This window comes from Ranitomeya imitator, chromosome 4, assembly GCF_032444005.1.
Source record: "Ranitomeya imitator isolate aRanImi1 chromosome 4, aRanImi1.pri, whole genome shotgun sequence".
Taxonomy (NCBI): Eukaryota; Metazoa; Chordata; class Amphibia; order Anura; family Dendrobatidae; genus Ranitomeya; species Ranitomeya imitator.
Genome location: NC_091285.1, coordinates 547,842,329 through 547,859,092, shown reverse-complemented (window position 1 = coordinate 547,859,092; position 16,764 = coordinate 547,842,329). Strand labels below are relative to the sequence as shown.

General features: G+C 39.7%; 1 protein-coding gene across 1 annotated transcript in view; it reads left to right on the top strand.

The window, feature by feature from the left end:
- The window catches only part of AGBL1 (AGBL carboxypeptidase 1), a 1,336,772-nt gene that overhangs the window by 554,741 nt on the left and 765,267 nt on the right, over positions 1-16,764 (top strand). The window contains exon 19 of the mRNA XM_069762409.1: positions 14,072-14,201. Within this exon, the coding sequence (XP_069618510.1) occupies positions 14,072-14,201 (130 nt within the window). The remainder of the gene's footprint in view (positions 1-14,071; positions 14,202-16,764) is intronic.

Sequence of the window (16,764 nt, the reverse complement as noted above, 5' to 3'; positions counted from 1 at the left end):
TGTGCCCGTTCTGTCATGTGCTGCTTCCATCCTGCGCCCATTCTGTCATGTGCTGCTGCCATCCTGCGCCCGTTCTGTCATGTGCTGCTGCCATCCTGCGCCCGTTCTGTCATGTGCTGCTGCCATCCTGCGCCCGTTCTGTCATGTGCTGCTGCCATCCTGCGCCCGTTCTGTCATGTGCTGCTGCCATCCTGCGCCCGTTCTGTCATGTGCTGCTGCCATCCTGCGCCCGTTCTGTCATGTGCTGCTGCCATCCTGCCCCCGTTCTGTCATGTGCTGCTCCCATCCTGCGCCACCATTGTATGATATGCCCCCCATAAGACGCTCCAGTGTGTATGCCCCCGTATGCTGCTGCCATATAAAAAAAAAAAATACCATACTCACCTATCGTCCGGCTCCACTGCAGGTTTGTCTTCAAGAAAATGGCGCCGGAAAGCGCGGACTGTGCAGGCGCAGATTCCGGCAGCAGGAATCGGCGCCTGCGCAGTCCGCGCTTTCCGGCGCCATTTTCTTGAAGACACACCTGCAGTGGAGCCGGAGTGTGTCTTCAAGAAAATGGCGCCGGAAAGCGCGGACTGCGCAGGCGCCGATTCCGGCAGCAGGAATCGGCGCCTGCGCAGTCCGCGCTTTCCGGCGCCATTTTCTTGAAGACACACTCCGGCTCCTCTGCCTGTGACTGGTAAGTCAGAGGGCGGCGCCGGCGCGCATTAAGCGCGTCATCGCGCCCTCTGAACTGTCACAGCAGAGGAGCCGGGAGACGGAGCCGCACGCAGCGCTGGAACGGGGAAAGGTGAATATACTTACCCTCCTGGCGGTCCCTGACTCTCCGGTGGAGATCGCGGTATGCGTTCAGTGTTTACGCATACCGCGATCTCCTTGGAGCGTCACTCTCTGGGGGCCAGACTGCGCCGGCGCTTGCGCCTGCGTAGTCTATAAAGGCTTCGGTCAGAGTGACGCTCCCAGCGTTATATTATAGATGAGATTATCACTGTTTTATTAAGCGGAGCACCAGAATCCAGTTGCTTTTGGAAAACTGCACGTCAGAGGAATAGCAGCTTTAAAAAGGAAAAGGGCTGATGGTGAAGGTTGTTGTCTGGGTGCCATTCCATTTCTAAATAAGGAATTTTTCTTTTGTTTATATGCCTTTGCATAAAGTTATATGCACCTCAAAATGATTGACAAACACAACACGTGCAGAAAATAAAAACAAATGAACTATGGTGTGGCACTCATATTCAATACTGAATAAATTGAAATGCTTAAAAAATGTTCTTTCCCTTTTGTTCATCACTTGCATAATATTAACATGTGTCGATCTTGTGACTTTCACAATATCACAACCTTTCCTTGGTGTTGTAATTTCAATGTTGTAATTTCAATGTTGGAGTATGTCTATGTACAGTATGTGTGTGTATGTGTCTGTATGTATGTGTAATTATATATATATATATATATATATATATATATATATATATATATATATATATATATATATATATATATATTACAGTACAGACCAAAAGTTTGGACACACCTTCTCATTTAAAGATTTTTCTGTATTTTCATGACTATGAAAATTGTACATTCACACTGAAGTCTTCAAAACTATGGTCTTCCAACAATCTTGAAGGAGTTCCCAGAGATGCTTAGCACTTGTTGGCCCTTTTGCCTTCACTCTGCAGTCCAGCTCACCCCAAACCATCTCGATTGGGTTCAGGTCTGGTGACTGTGGAGGCCAGGTCATGTGGCATAGCACCCCATCACTCTCCTCCTTGGTCAGATAGCCCTTACACAGCCTGGAGGTGTGTTTGGGGTCATTGTCCTGTTGAAAAATAAATGATGGTCCATCTAAACGCAAACCGGATGGAATAGCATGCCGCTGCAAGATGCTGTGGTAGCCATGCTGGTTCAGTATGCCTTCAATTTTGAATAAATCCCCAACAGTGTCTTCAGCAAAGCACCCCCACACCATCACACCTCCTCTTCCATGCTTCACGGAGGGAACCAGGCATGTAGAGTCCATCCATTCACCTTTTCTGCGTCGCACAAAGACACGGTGGTTGGAACCAAAGATCTCAAATTTGGACTCATCAGACCAAAGCACAGATTTCCACTGGTCTAATGTCCATTCCTTGTGTGCTTTAGCTCAAACAAGTCTCTTCTGCTTGTTGCCTGTCCTTAGCAGTGGTTTCCTAGCAGCTATTTTACCATGAAGGCCTGCTGCACAAAGTCTCCTCTTAACAGTTGTTGTAGAGATGTGTCTGCTGCTAGAACTCTGTGTGGCATTGATCAGATCTCTAATTGTAGCTGCTGTTAACCTGCGATTTCTGAGGCTGGTAACTCTGATAAACTTATCCTCAGAAGCAGAGGTGACTCTTGGTCTTCCTTTCCTGGGGCGGTGATCATGTGAGCCAGTTTCTTTGTAGCGCTTGATGGTTTTTGCCACTGCTCTTGGGGACACTTCAAATTTTGCCCAATTTTTCGGACTGACTAACCTTAATTTCTTAAAGTAATGATGGCCACTCGTTTTTCTTTACTTGGCTGCTTTTTTCTTGCCATAATACAAATTCTAACAGTCTATTCAGTAGGACTATCAGCTGTGTATCCACCAGACTTCTGCACAACACAACTGATGGTCTCAACCCCATTTATACGGCAAGAAATCTCACTTATTAAACCTGACAGGGCACACCTGTGAAGTGAAAGCCATTCCAGGTGACTACCTCTTGAAGCTCATCAAAAGAATGCCAAGAGTGTGCAAAGCAGTCATCAAAGCAAAAGGTTGCTACTTTGAAGAACCTAGAATATAAGACATAATTTCAGTTGTTTCACACTTTTTTATTAAGTATATAATTCCACATGTGTTAATTCATAGTTTTGATGCCTTCAGTGTGAATGTACAATTTTGATAGTCATGAAAATACAGAAAAATCTTTAAATGAGGTGTGTCCAAACTTTTGTTCTGTACTGTATATACTTCAAATACAATTATTTCCATTTTTGCTCTAGACTGTAATAAGCATGGGTATTCTAACCTGCTTCTCCACTAGCTTATATAAACATCTCGTGTGATGCATGGATTTTTCTTCATAATAATAAAATATACATTATAGTATGCAAGTCTTTGCATGAACTAGTTACTGTACTTTGGAGATTGTTACTAAAATGTTTATGGGTAAAGTAGTAATAAAACATGGGTGAGCGGAGGAAAATAATTGAACTCATTATCCAAAAACAATTTAAAATCTGCCCATTTTTTTTATTACTTTTCTTACTGCAGTTTGTGCTTCATGTAAAGAAATTGTTACCATTTTCTGCTTTTTATTGCTTAATACCAGCTTTAATTAAAGCAACATTGGTGACTTCAACCTAAAGAATTCTTGGGCAAATAAAAAAAAGTTTCATTAAATTGTTGCAGACAAAGCCATTTCTAGCCTGTTGCTTCATATTTATTATCAGTAATAGATCTTTCTTTTCTTCGCCCTTGACTGCAGTTCACAATGGCTTGAACTCTGTTTGTTTGTATTGGTTGTGATAAGAGGAACAGTAAATAAGAGTAGTCACCAGCACTTTATTGTTATTAAGACAAGTGCTGTTAAAGAGCTTTTCCATCCCTGTAGAAATAAAGAGTATCTATGTTAAAATAACAAAAAATAGTATTTTGGAGATCCACTTTATAATCTACACCCATACTGGCTGTTCCCCGGTTTACCATTCTTTATTTGTCATTAAATTGGTGATGACCAAGGCAATCAATATCCACTGTCATAAAGTCCATTAGGTCAACACAGCTTTCAAAAAAGATTCCGTCCTAAAAAGGTGGCGATATGTAAAGAATTTAAAACATGATAATCAGAATAAATCCATGAATTAAAAAAAAACCCCACATATATTCAGTAAATATCATTTCAAAATATATCACTTCTTCCTGGGGCTGCCAATTGATGGGTGAGGCCGCCGCTGCTTTCGCTACTAGGCTGGATGTTGGGGCACTCAGAGTAGGAGTATAAAAAAAGAAAAATTAGCTTCCACCACCAACTGTTTATGCAAGCCAACTGGACACCTTTTACTGGTAGCGTATGGCTTCAGGGATGCAGTGTATAGAGCAAAAGGAAATAAGCTATCACATTTTATGTACTTAATCGGAAAGTAGGCAATGTTTATAAAACTAAACAACGATGTTACAAAATGGGAACAAAACAGTATAACTTATAAAATTATATAAAATAAAAAGTTATAACAAAAAAAGCATTTCATTGCGAAACGCGCGTCGGGTGTGGTGGGTTCCCAGGAGTACTCCGTAGGTAACTATGTGCATTATCGTTTATGTATACACTTGTATTTAATTATCACATAGTACCATCTATTTATAGATTTTTTTTATAATGTTAATTATTTATTTATATGGATGGTACATACTGCCTATTTGGGTAACTTCCTGGGCTGCCCACCTTAGTTACCTGTGTCTTGTGCTGTTTTTGCCCACTTTTTAATAGTTTCATTTCATTGTTTCTAATAAAGGTTATGGTTAGTTTTACTGGCCTTGTGTGAAGTTTGGTTCTTTTGGGTTATTTACATGTGTTGCCTTCATGGCCCCTTTTTTGGTGGATATGCTTAGGTGTTTCTAAAAGAAATGTACTAAACCTTATGTCTCAGGAATGGCTCTTCTTTATGGAGATAAGCATTCTGATTAGGAAAATGGAACGCTTACAGCAAACTGTGTCTTCTAGAAATGGACAATGACAAAAATTTTAACTCTAATTTTATTCGATAAAGGATATGCATATTTCTCCTTATAGTGAGCTCATTTGGGGACAGCTCATGGGATATGGCAAAGTCTTTAACCCCTTTCAGACATTGGGCATAACAGAACGCCGATGTCTGACTCGCTCCCTTTGATGTGGGTTCCGGCGGTGAGCCCACATCTCTTCCTGCACATGTCAGCTGTTTTGAACAGCTGACATTTGTGTGTAACAGCCGCAGGTGGAATCGAGATCCAACTGTGAATGCTAATTAGTTAAATGCTGCTGTCAAACTCTGACTGTAGCATTTAACAAGTGCTTCCAACAAGTGCGCCGGAAATCCCATCCATCGTGTCACGTTATTGCTGATAACCGATGGGTTGGCATGATAACCAGAGGTCTCCAGCAGACCTCTATGGTTGTCACTGCCAGATTGCTATGAGCGCCACCCGGTGATCGGCGCTCATAACAAGTGAGCAATTCTGCTACATATAGGCTATCTGATCATCTGTATGCAGCAGAGCTGATCGGGTTATGGCAGCTTCCAGTCTTCCATGGATACTATTAAAGCATGCCAAAAGTAGAAAAAAATGTTTTTAAAAATCTTTAAAAAAAATAAAAAAATCTAAAAGTTCAAATCACCCCCTTTTTGGTGCATTCAAAATAAAACAATAAAAAAAATCAAACACACATTTGGTATTGCCACGTTCAGAATCGTCTGATCTATCAATAGAAAAAAAAATTAACCTGATCACTAAATGGCATAGCGAGAAAGTCATAATGCCAGAATTCCTTTTTTTTGGTTGCTGCAACATTGCATTAAAATGCAATAACGGGTGATCAAAAGATCGTATCTGCACCAAAATGGTATAATTAAAAATTATAGCTCAGCACACAAAAATAAGCCCTCACCTAACCCAAGATCACGAAAAATGGAGACTCTGTTGATATCGGAAAATGGCTCAATTTTTTTAAAACAAATTTTGGAATTTTTTTCACCACTTAGATAAAAAAGAACTTAGATTTTTTGGTGTCTATGAACTCGTAATTACCTGGAGAATCATAATGGCAGGTCAGTTTTAACATTTAGTGAACATGGTAAAAAAAATAAAAAAACTTTGGGATTAAACTTTTTTGCAATTGGAATTTTATACCTATTTTCAATTACATGATATGTTAAAACCAATGGTGGTGTTCAAAAGTACAACTCATCCTGCAAAAACAAGCCCTTCACATGGCCATATTGACCAAAAAATAAAAAAGTTATGTCTGTGGGAAGAAGGCGAGCAAAAAGATTAAACGCAAAAAAAAAAAATACCTCCGGGGGTTATGGGGTTAAAAACATTAGGATCCCTAACTTTCAGGATTTTTTGGGCCTTGGAGGTCTCAGGCAAGAGATATTAATGCCATATTTCCTATCATGATGTTAGCTTTTGATAGATTTTAAATATAACATATACAGTGGGGCAAAAAAGTATTTAGTCAGTCAGCAATAGTGCAAGTTCCACCACTTAAAAAGATGAGGCGTCTGTAATTTACATCATAGGTAGACCTCAACTATGGGAGACAAACTGAGAAAAAAAAATCCAGAAAATCACATTGTCTGTTTTTTTAACATTTTATTTGCATATTATGGTGGAAAATAAGTATTTGGTCAGAAACAAAATTTCATCTCAATACTTTGTAATATATCCTTTGTTGGCAATGACAGAGGTCAAATGTTTTCTGTAAGTCTTCACAAGGTTACCACACACTGTTGTTGGTATGTTGGCCCATTCCTCCATGCAGATCTCCTCTAGAGCAGTGATGTTTTTGGCTTTTCGCTTGGCAACACGGACTTTAAACTCCCTCCAAAGGTTTTCTATAGTGTTGAGATCTGGAGACTGGCTAGGCCACTCCAGGACCTTGAAATGCTTCTTACGAAGCCACTCCTTCGTTGCCCTGGCGGTGTGCTTTGGGTCATTGTCATGTTGAAAGACCCAGCCACGTTTCATCTTCAATGCCCTTGCTGATGGAAGGAGGTTTGCACTCAAAATCTCACGATACATGGCCCCATTCATTCTTTGATGTACCCGGATCAGTCGTCCTGGCCCCTTTGCAGAGAAACAGCCCCAAAGCATGATGTTTCCACCACCATGCTTTACAGTAGGTATGGTGTTTGATGGATGCAACTCAGTATTCTTTTTCCTCCAAACACGACAAGTTGTGCTTCTACCAAACAGTTCCAGTTTGGTTTCATCAGACCATAGGACATTCTCCCAAAACTCCTCTGGATCATCCAAATGCTCTCTAGCAAACTTCAGACGGGCCCGGACATGTACTGGCTTAAGCAGTGGGACACGTCTGGCACTGCAGGATCTGAGTCCATGGTGGCGTAGTGTGTTACTTATGGTAGGCCTTGTTACATTGGTTCCAGCTCTCTGCAGTTCATTCACTAGGTCCCCCCGCGTGGTTCTGGGATTTTTGCTCACCGTTCTTGTGATCATTCTGACCCCACGGGGTGGGATTTTGCGTGGAGCCCCAGATCGAGGGAGATTATAAGTGGTCTTGTATGTCTTCCATTTTCTAATTATTGCTCCCACTGTTGATTTCTTCACACCAAGCTGGTTGGCTATTGCAGATTCAGTCTTCCCAGCCTGGTGCAGGGCTACAATTTTGTTTCTGGTGTCCTTTGACAGCTCTTTGGTCTTCACCATAGTGGAGTTTGGAGTCAAACTGTTTGAGGGTGTGCACAGGTGTCTTTTTATACTGATAACAAGTTTAAACAGGTGCAATTACTACAGGTAATGAGTGGAGGAAAGAGGAGACTCTTAAAGAAGAAGTTACAGGTCTGTGAGAGCCAGAAATCTTGATTGTTTGTTTCTGACCAAATACTTATTTTCCACCATAATATGCAAATAAAATGTTAAAAAAACAGACAATGTGATTTTCTGGATTTTTTTTCTCAGTTTGTCTCCCATAGTTGAGGTCTACCTATGATGTAAATTACAGACGCCTCTCATCTTTTTAAGTGGTGGAACTTGCACTATTGCTGACTGACTAAATACTTTTTTCCCCCACTGTATAATGTTAACTCTCTTTCCAATATTAATTTGGGACTGCTCAGGAGGTCAGACAGTGGTGTTAGTAGTTGTCTTACGTTTGCCACTTTGTCTCCATGCCCAAAAATGTCTCTCATAGCTATTGGACCTATGCCTTTTACAAAAAAAACAAAAACAATATTTATAACAAGACACCGGAGCCAGTGTGTCTGCTGTAATTGTCCAATGTTACTTTGGAGAGAGGAAGGGTTACCTCTGGAGGTGATACATTTTTAACTTCTCAGCCCCTTGAATATACCGATCCCAAACTTGATGACTGGCCTCTAACCGATATCCTACTTTAATTACCTATTCACAGTAGGAGCTCCTAGTTCAATAGGGATTGAATGAAGTACAAGCTTTTCTTCACTCCCATGTAATAATCCAATATTTTCAATATGATTGTGACACATCCTCTCTTAAGAGATGAATTTAACATTACATCTATGACACCTCCCAGTTTTAGAGATGGCATGGAAGAGAGATGTACAGATCATCTCCCAAACCAATCTCCTGACATAACCTCCCTGGATCCCATATTATGTACCGGTCACTCTCAGGTCAGGAGTGGAAGCTAGGAGCAAAAAAAGGCAAATAGGGTCTTATCTGAGAATAATAATTATGACAATTAAAATTATGCTAACCTGATAAGGTTATGTGACACACAACCATGGATACGTGTGAAAACAGCTGCTGAAGATCCACGGGTCTTCCAACCAGGTAAGAGGGGAAAAAAAGGTTTGTTTCCTGAGGCAGAATTCCGTAATGACTTTGGAATGCATTCTTTATTATACTTCCATTTGGATCTTCATTGCCTACCAGCAGCGCGCCTGACCCACATTTGGCTCCTTTTTTTATCTCAGGTCAGGAGAGCAAACAGCCAGACGGAGGATCAGTCTAACTAAATCACTCACATTGGCAGAGGGGTGGGCGGAAATATGGGCTGGAAAGGGGTGAATATTCATATGGCATTAACATATACTTGACTTGTCGGTACGCGACCATAAATTTGTCCAGGGGTTACAGGAACTCATCGGGGCTATGTACAGAAATAAGTCACATATCTTGAAAGGGCTACCCAAGCCCTTTTTCAAGATACTATTAGTACACTACACAAAAATGACCTGACAGACTCCCTATAGCTGTGATTCTGTCCTCTTGAATGCGAGAATCGGTTCATATGTGCAGAGAAGATGAACAACTTAATTTCTTCATTACCTCTGTTCTGTGAGTTTGGATGTCATCAAGTGCAGTCTGATATTTTGCACACGGCCATAGATTTGTGAGGGTGCACTCCGTCCAATATACAGTCATGGCCAAAAGTATTGACACCACTGCAATTCTGTCAGATAATACTCATTTTCTTCCTGAAAATGATTGCAAACACAAATTATTTGGTATTATTATCTTCATTTAATTTGTCTTAAATGAAAAAAACACAAAAAGAATTGTCCTAAAGCCAAATTGGATATAATTCCACACCAAACATAAAAAAGGGGAGGACAAAAGTATTGGCACTGTTCGAAAAATCATGTGATGCTTCTCTAATTTGTGTAATTAACAGCACGTGTAAATTACCTGTGGTATCTAACTGGTGTTGGCAATAACTAAATCACACTTGCAGCCAGTTGACATGGATTAAAGTTGACTCAACCTCTGTCCTGTGTCCTTGTGTGTACCACATTGAGCATGGAGAAAAGAAAGAAGACCAAAGAACTGTCTGAGGACTTGAGAAACCGAATTGTGAGGAAGCATGAGCAATCTCAAGGCTACAAGTCCATCTCCAAAGACCTGAATGTTCCTGTGTCTACCATGCGCAGTGTCATCAAGAAGTTTAAAGCTCATGGCACTGTGGCTAACCTTCCCAGAGGTGGACGGAAAAGAAAAATTGACAAGAGATTTCCACGCAAGACTGTGCGGATGTTGGATAAAGAACCTCGACTAACATCCAAACAAGTTCAAGCTGCCCTGCAGTCCGAGGGTACAACAGTGTCAACCCGTACTATCCGTCGGCGTCTGAATGAAAAGGAACTGTAAGGAAGACCCCACTTCTTACCCCGAGACACAAAAAAGCCAGGCTTTTACCTAAAAAAGCCTAAAACATTTTGGAAGAATGTTCTCTGGTCAGATGAGACGAAAGTAGAGCTTTTTGGGCAAAGGCATCAACATAGTTTGCAGGAGAAAAAAAGAGGCATTCAAAGAAAAGAACACGGTCCCTACAGTCAAACATGGCAGAGGTTCCCTGATGTTTTGGGGCTGCTTTGCTGCCTCTGGCACTGGACTGCTTGACCGTGTGCATGGCATTATGAAGTCTGAAGACTACCAACAAGTTTTGCAGCAGTGTGAGAAAGCTGGGTCTCCCTCAGAGGTCATGGGTCTTCCAGCAGGACAATGACCCAAAACACACTTCAAAAAGCACTAGAAAATGGTTTGAGAGAAAGCACTGGAGACTTCTAAGGTGGCCAGCAATGGGTCCAGACCGGAATCCCATAAAACACCTGTGGAGAGATCTAAAAATGGCAATTTGGAGAAGGCACCCTTCAAATATCAGGGACCTGGAGCAGTTTGCCAAAGAAGAATGGTCTAAAATTCCAGCAGAGCATTGTAAGAAACTCATTGATGGTTACCGGAAGCGGTTGGTCGCAGTTATTTTAGCTAAAGGTTGTGCATCTAATTATTAGGCTGAGGGTGCCAATACTTTTGTCTGGCCCATTTTTGGAGTTTTGTGTGAAATGATCAATCTTTTGCTTTTTGCTTCATTCACTTTTGTGTTTTTTCATTTAAGACAAATTAAATGAAGATAATAATACCAAATAATTTGTGTTTGCAATCATTTTCAGGAAAAAAAATGAGTATTATCTGACAGAATTGCAGGGGTGTCAATACTTTTGACCATGACTGTATGCTACCAATCACAGCATGCAGCAATTATTAAATAAACCCTAGTCGACACTGCTCCACAGTATATAGGCTGTCTACTTGCCAGTGTGTACAAGCAAAAATGGCAACTATATTGATGTGACTTAGTCACCTGGAGTGTTACTTGTGAAGGGCAAACAAACACAATTGGGATGGCGTTGCTTTAATCCATTACAGATTATAATCCAACAAAACTACGATTAGTTTGTTTAAAAAACAACATAATCAAGTATATCTGATTTCATCATTAATACAGTAATGCATGAATATACACAAATAAAGTAACCTGTCAATCATTCAAACGTTACCAACCAAACAGACATTTTCAGTTTTAAATACTTTTAAAGGAAACTCTTAAAAGTTAGTCTTGCCCCTTATTTTGTTTAGCACTTTAATATGATACATATATGTGAGTAATTTTATTATTGTGTTTTTTTGTTTTTAATATTGTTTTATGTGACGTACAAAGGGGCTGTTTAGTGTCTTTTTATTTTTCTTAAAAAAGACTGGTGCAATTATGCCTATCATGTAACTTATCTGATGACTGCTATTTTTCTGAGAGCTTTATGGCTGTTACATTTTAATCAATAAGTCTCTTTCTTATTGGAATCTGCAAGTGCAGACTACCAAATAAAAATGACAGCTCCCAATACTTTACAATGTGTTTCACTAATACAACCCTTCAAATAACGAGAAGTAAATGCCAAGAAATGAGACAAGTATATGTACATTTTTATTAAGTAGTCACAGTAAAATTATTTTTAAAAGCTAGTTAAAGGAGGTACAGATGCAAAATATACTGCACACTTCCGGGTTCTATCCTGTTATTAAGAGTCCTTGTATCAATCACTTTTTATCAAGGTGTCAGAGTTTTTAAAATGACAGATACATGTCACATGGGCTAAGTTTTGACCAAGTACAAGCTATTTATATACTGACTAGATGGTGGCCCAATTCTAACGCACCGGGTATTCTAGAATATGTATTTATGTATGTATATAGCAGCCACATAGTATATAGCACAGGACATGTAGTATATAGGAGCCATGTAGTATATAGCAGACAAATACTACGTGGCCTGTGCTATATACTATGTTTGGGATTAGGGTTGGGATTCATGTTAGGGTTTGGATTAGGGTTATGGTTAGGGGTGTGTTGGGGTTAGGGTTGTGGTTAGGGTTGGGATTAGCATTAGGGGTGTGTTGGGATTGTGGGTGTGTTGGAGTTAGGGGTGTGGTTAGGGTTATGTTTAGGGTTGTGATTAGGGTTAGGGGTGTGCTGGGATTAGGGTTGGAGTTACAATTGGGGGTTTCCACTGTTTAGGCACATCAGCGGCTCTCCAAATACGACATGGCATCTGATCTCAATTCTGCGCTGAAAAAGTCAAACGGTGCTCCTTCCCTTCAGAACTGTCGTGTTCCCAAACAGTAGTTTACCCCCCACAAATGTGGTATCTGCGTACTCAGGACAAATTGGACAACAACTTTTGTTGTCCAATGTCTCCTATGACCCTTGTGAAAATAAAAAATTGGGGGCTAAAAAATAATTTTTGTGGAAAAAAATATTTTTTATTTACACGGCTCTGCGTTATAAACTTTAGTGAAACAGTTGTGTTGTGAGAACTTTGAACACCCATCTAGATAAGTTCCTTGGGGGTCTAGTTTCCAAACTGGGGTCACTTGTGGGAGCTTTCTAGTGTTTAGGCAAATCAGGGGCTCTGCAAATGCAACATGACGCTCGCATACCATTCCATCAAAGTGTGCATTCAAAAACGTCACTACTTCCCTTCCGAGCCCCGAATTGTGCCCAAACAGAAGTTTTCTCCCACAAACTGGGCAACAACTTTTGGGTCCAATTTCTCCTTCTACCCTTGGAAAAATAAGAAATTGAGGGCAAAAAAAATCATTTTTGTGGGAATTTTTTTTTATTTTCACGGATCTACATTATAAACTTTAGGGAAACAATTGGGGGTTCAAAGTGATCACCACACATCTAGAGAAGTTTCTTGGGTGGTCTAGTTTTCAAAATGGGGTCACTTGTGGGGGTATCCAGTGTTTAGGCACATCATGGGTTCTCCAAACGTGACATGGCATCCGATCTCAATTCTGCGCTGAAAAAGTCAAACGGTGCTCCTTTCTTTCTGAGCTCTGCCGTGTGCCCAAACAGTGGATTACCCCACATATGGGGTATCGACGTATTCAGGGCAAATTGCACAACAACTTTGAGGGTCTAATTTCTCAAGTTACCCTTGGGAAAATAAAAAATGGGAGGTGAAAATATCATTTTTGTGGGAAAAATGATTTTTTATTTTCTCGGCTCTACGTTATAAACTTCTGTGAAGCACTTTGGGGTTCAAAATGCTCACCACACATCTATACAAGTTCCTTGGGGGGTCTAGTTTCCAAAATGATGTCAGTGGTGGGAGCTTTCTACTGTTTAGGCACATCAGGGGCTCTACAAAAGCGACATAGCGTCCGTTCTCAATTCCAGCCAGTTCTGCATTGAAAAAGTTAAACGATGCTCCTTCCTTTCTGAGCTCTGCTGTGAGCCAAAACAGTTATTTGCCCCCACATATGGGGTATCTGCGTATTCAGGAGAAATTGCCCAACGAATTTTGTGCTTCATTTTCTCTTTTTACATTTGTGAAAATAAAAAAAAACTGGTTGTGAAATAATGTTTGTGAAAAAACGTTAAATGTTCATTTTTTCCTTCCACATTGCTTCAGTTCCTGTGAAGCACTTAAACTGTTAAATAACTTCTTTAATGTGGTTTTGATTTATTAGAATGGTATCACATTTGGGTATTTTCTGTCACCCCTCAGGGACTTAAAATGTGCTGTGGTCCCTAAAAAAATGATGTTCTATAAATGAGAAATCGCTGGTTAACTTTTAACCCTTACACCTTCCTAACAAAAAAAAATTTTGTTTCCAAAATATTGCTGATGTAAAGTAGACATATGGGAAATGTTATTTATTATGAATTTTTTGTGACATATCTCTCTGATTTTAAGGGCATTAAAATTCAAAGTTTGAAAATTGCAAAATTTTATTTTTTTTTGCCATATTTCCATTTTTTTCATAAATAAAAGCAAGTGTTATCAAAGAAATTGTACCACTATCATGAAATACAATATGTCACGAAAAAACATTCTCAGAATCAGCAGGATCCAGTAACGTGTTCCAGAGTTATAACCTTAGAAATTGACAGTGGTCAGAATTGTAAAAATTGGCTTGGTCATTATGCTGCAAATTTGCTCCGTCACTAAAGGGTTAAATGTATTAATCCTTAAATTACCCTAGAACACAATACATCTTCCTCTTTTTGTTTTAGCCACAGGTGTTCCCTGAATGGTGAAGATTTAAACAGACAATGGTTAACCCCCAGCTGCAACCTACAACCAACTATCTACCACGTGAAGGGTCTGTTATACTACCTGAAGAGCATTGGTCGAACGCCACTGGTGGGTCCACAGTAAAAGCAATATCGTTACTTAGGCCACATTCACAGGTTAAATGTTTTTTATATCAGTACTATGTAAGTCAAAAACAGGAGTGGAAACAACATACAGAAATGGTGATGTGTTTCAGTTATATTTTTCTTCTGGCTTTGGCTTACAAGTACTGAGGTAAAAAACTCACCAAATACACAATGTGTACCCATGGCCTAGGAATTCTGCATTGAAATGTAATAAAAACTGTAAAGAGTCAGTGAATGTATAATATAGTGTGTGTGTACGATATAATCTCATATAATCTCATATAGCTATAAACTACAATCATGGGAAAACCAGCACATAAAGAAAATACTCGCACCGAATGGTGTTGTTATTATGTAGATATCAAGTATGTCTTTAAATAGAGTATTTAATACAGTATGTAGTTAAATATACAGGTGCTTCTCACAAAATTAGAATATCATCAAAAAGTTAATTTATTTCAGTTCTTCAATTCAAAAAGTGAAAATTCGATCCCCCTGCACAGCCACCTGGCCGCTATATAACCCCTGAGCAGGCGGGGGGATGGCCCGGTGCGTGCAGTGGGCCACCCGCCTGTCATCGCAAGTACAAATGTACCGGCTGCATGCCGATACAGCTGACTGCATTGATGAGATAGGGTGCTCACTCCATGAGCACAGTCCACCCCAGACCAGATTTATTTGTTTCTCATGCAGTTCATAAAATGTATTGCAAACAATCCAAAAGAAAATCATTGGCCACCTGGTCATTACCTACACATTTAGGAGGTGATTCAACACATGAAGTAAAATGCTTTGAAAAATTGCAAAATTTTTGCACAATCCTGAATTGCACAACATTTTTGCAGCCCCTATGGCGAGAAGTATATAGGCCCCTTGCTTTTTGACAACTGATTTCTCAAGAGAGAGGAGTTCCTTTGGAAGAAAACAAAATTACTTGAAGAAACTGACGGATTATCTACTGAGACTTTGCTGGTTCTAGTTGCCCCCAATAGTAGGCACACTTACCAGGGTGCAAGAAAAGTAAAATCTAGCTTCTACTTTCACTTGTAGGTGTTTTGTTACCTCTGTTGGCAAATTTCTGTGCAGCTGTTACTTTACAGCATAAAAAATTTGCACAGTAGAATAAGGCTTCTTAATGGGAATCTGTCACTTGTTTCATACTAGCCAAACTATGGGCAGCAGGGATCAAAACCTCGCTGTAAGATTAAATTATAGCAGGAGTGTTTCAGAGAAAACATAGAGTCCTGCCAATCCACTGGAGCGGTGCGGAAAAAAATTTGGCACTGGCAAAAATCTTTAGTTTCTGGTATTGGTTCCTGGCCGGATTTCTACCAATATTTTCTTTGAAACGCAAAAGTATTACAGAGAAACATATATCTTACTGGAGTCGTATGATACGATTGATGCTGTCCATGGTTTCTGTAGTATGAATCAAGTGATGGGTTCCGATTAGTGACCACCACTGTAAAGTCATATTGCTAGTCATTAATGGGTTATTATTGAATTCCGAAGTAACAGAAATTGTTCCAGGAATATCATTATTCTTGAGGGTAAATGGGATCAGCTAGCTAGTGTTATCAAGAAATAACTGTAAAGTTAGCAGATTACAAGGGTATACACTGTAGTTTTATACTATATACCTAACACTGAAATTACTTTAAACCACAAAAACTTCACAGCGAAGAATAGTTTTATTTCTTTTGCATCTTTAAAAAACATGGTTATGCCAGGAACACTGCCGTTCTGATTGCCTGTATGTTTCAGCGATTGTTTTGCACTTTCCTCCAGTCTTCCATGCTGTGCTGCCTGGCATGCTCTAACACATTCATTGAATTAGACTTAGTATAATTTTAGCAATCACATGGACCCTATATGTGAGCTGAGAGCAATTCCAAACGCCTGGTAGGTAGTAAGTGCCAGGAAAATATTCAAGTGATATGAGCCCAGCGCTACCTCTTCTCTGGGCATTTCTGTTCTTAGGCACCTGCAGCGCCTGGCCTGAATCCATGCTAAATTGTCAATATTTGTAAATTAGTATGAAAAGTATGGATCTCTGTTCTTCCTGACTTAGGTCCGCCATTGTATGACAAGACGATGAAACGCTGATTTCTTACACCTCTAAAAACTCATTGATTTTAGCTCACCAGGAATACAAGCACATTTCGTATCCACTGAATGGAAGAATATATCTTATACATTCTGCTAAGATAGCTGTTGGCAGTGGTAATGGTTTTATGTCTATACCAGTTCTGCAATAATGGTAAAACAATCAACAGTAGCTACAACAGAAACTGTAAAAAAATAGCTCCACTTTTTTACAACTAAACATGAAAATATAATACTACTGTAAATTACTGATAACCAACATCCTGGATGTGTGTAATCTCATGAAAAACCATATACAGTTTGGAAAATAAGTATTTGATACATTGCCGATTTTGCAAGTTTTCCCATCTACACCGAATGGAGAGGTCTGTAATTTTTATTGTAGGTACATTTCAACTGTGAGAAACAGAATCTAATAAAAATAATATTGTAGGATTTAA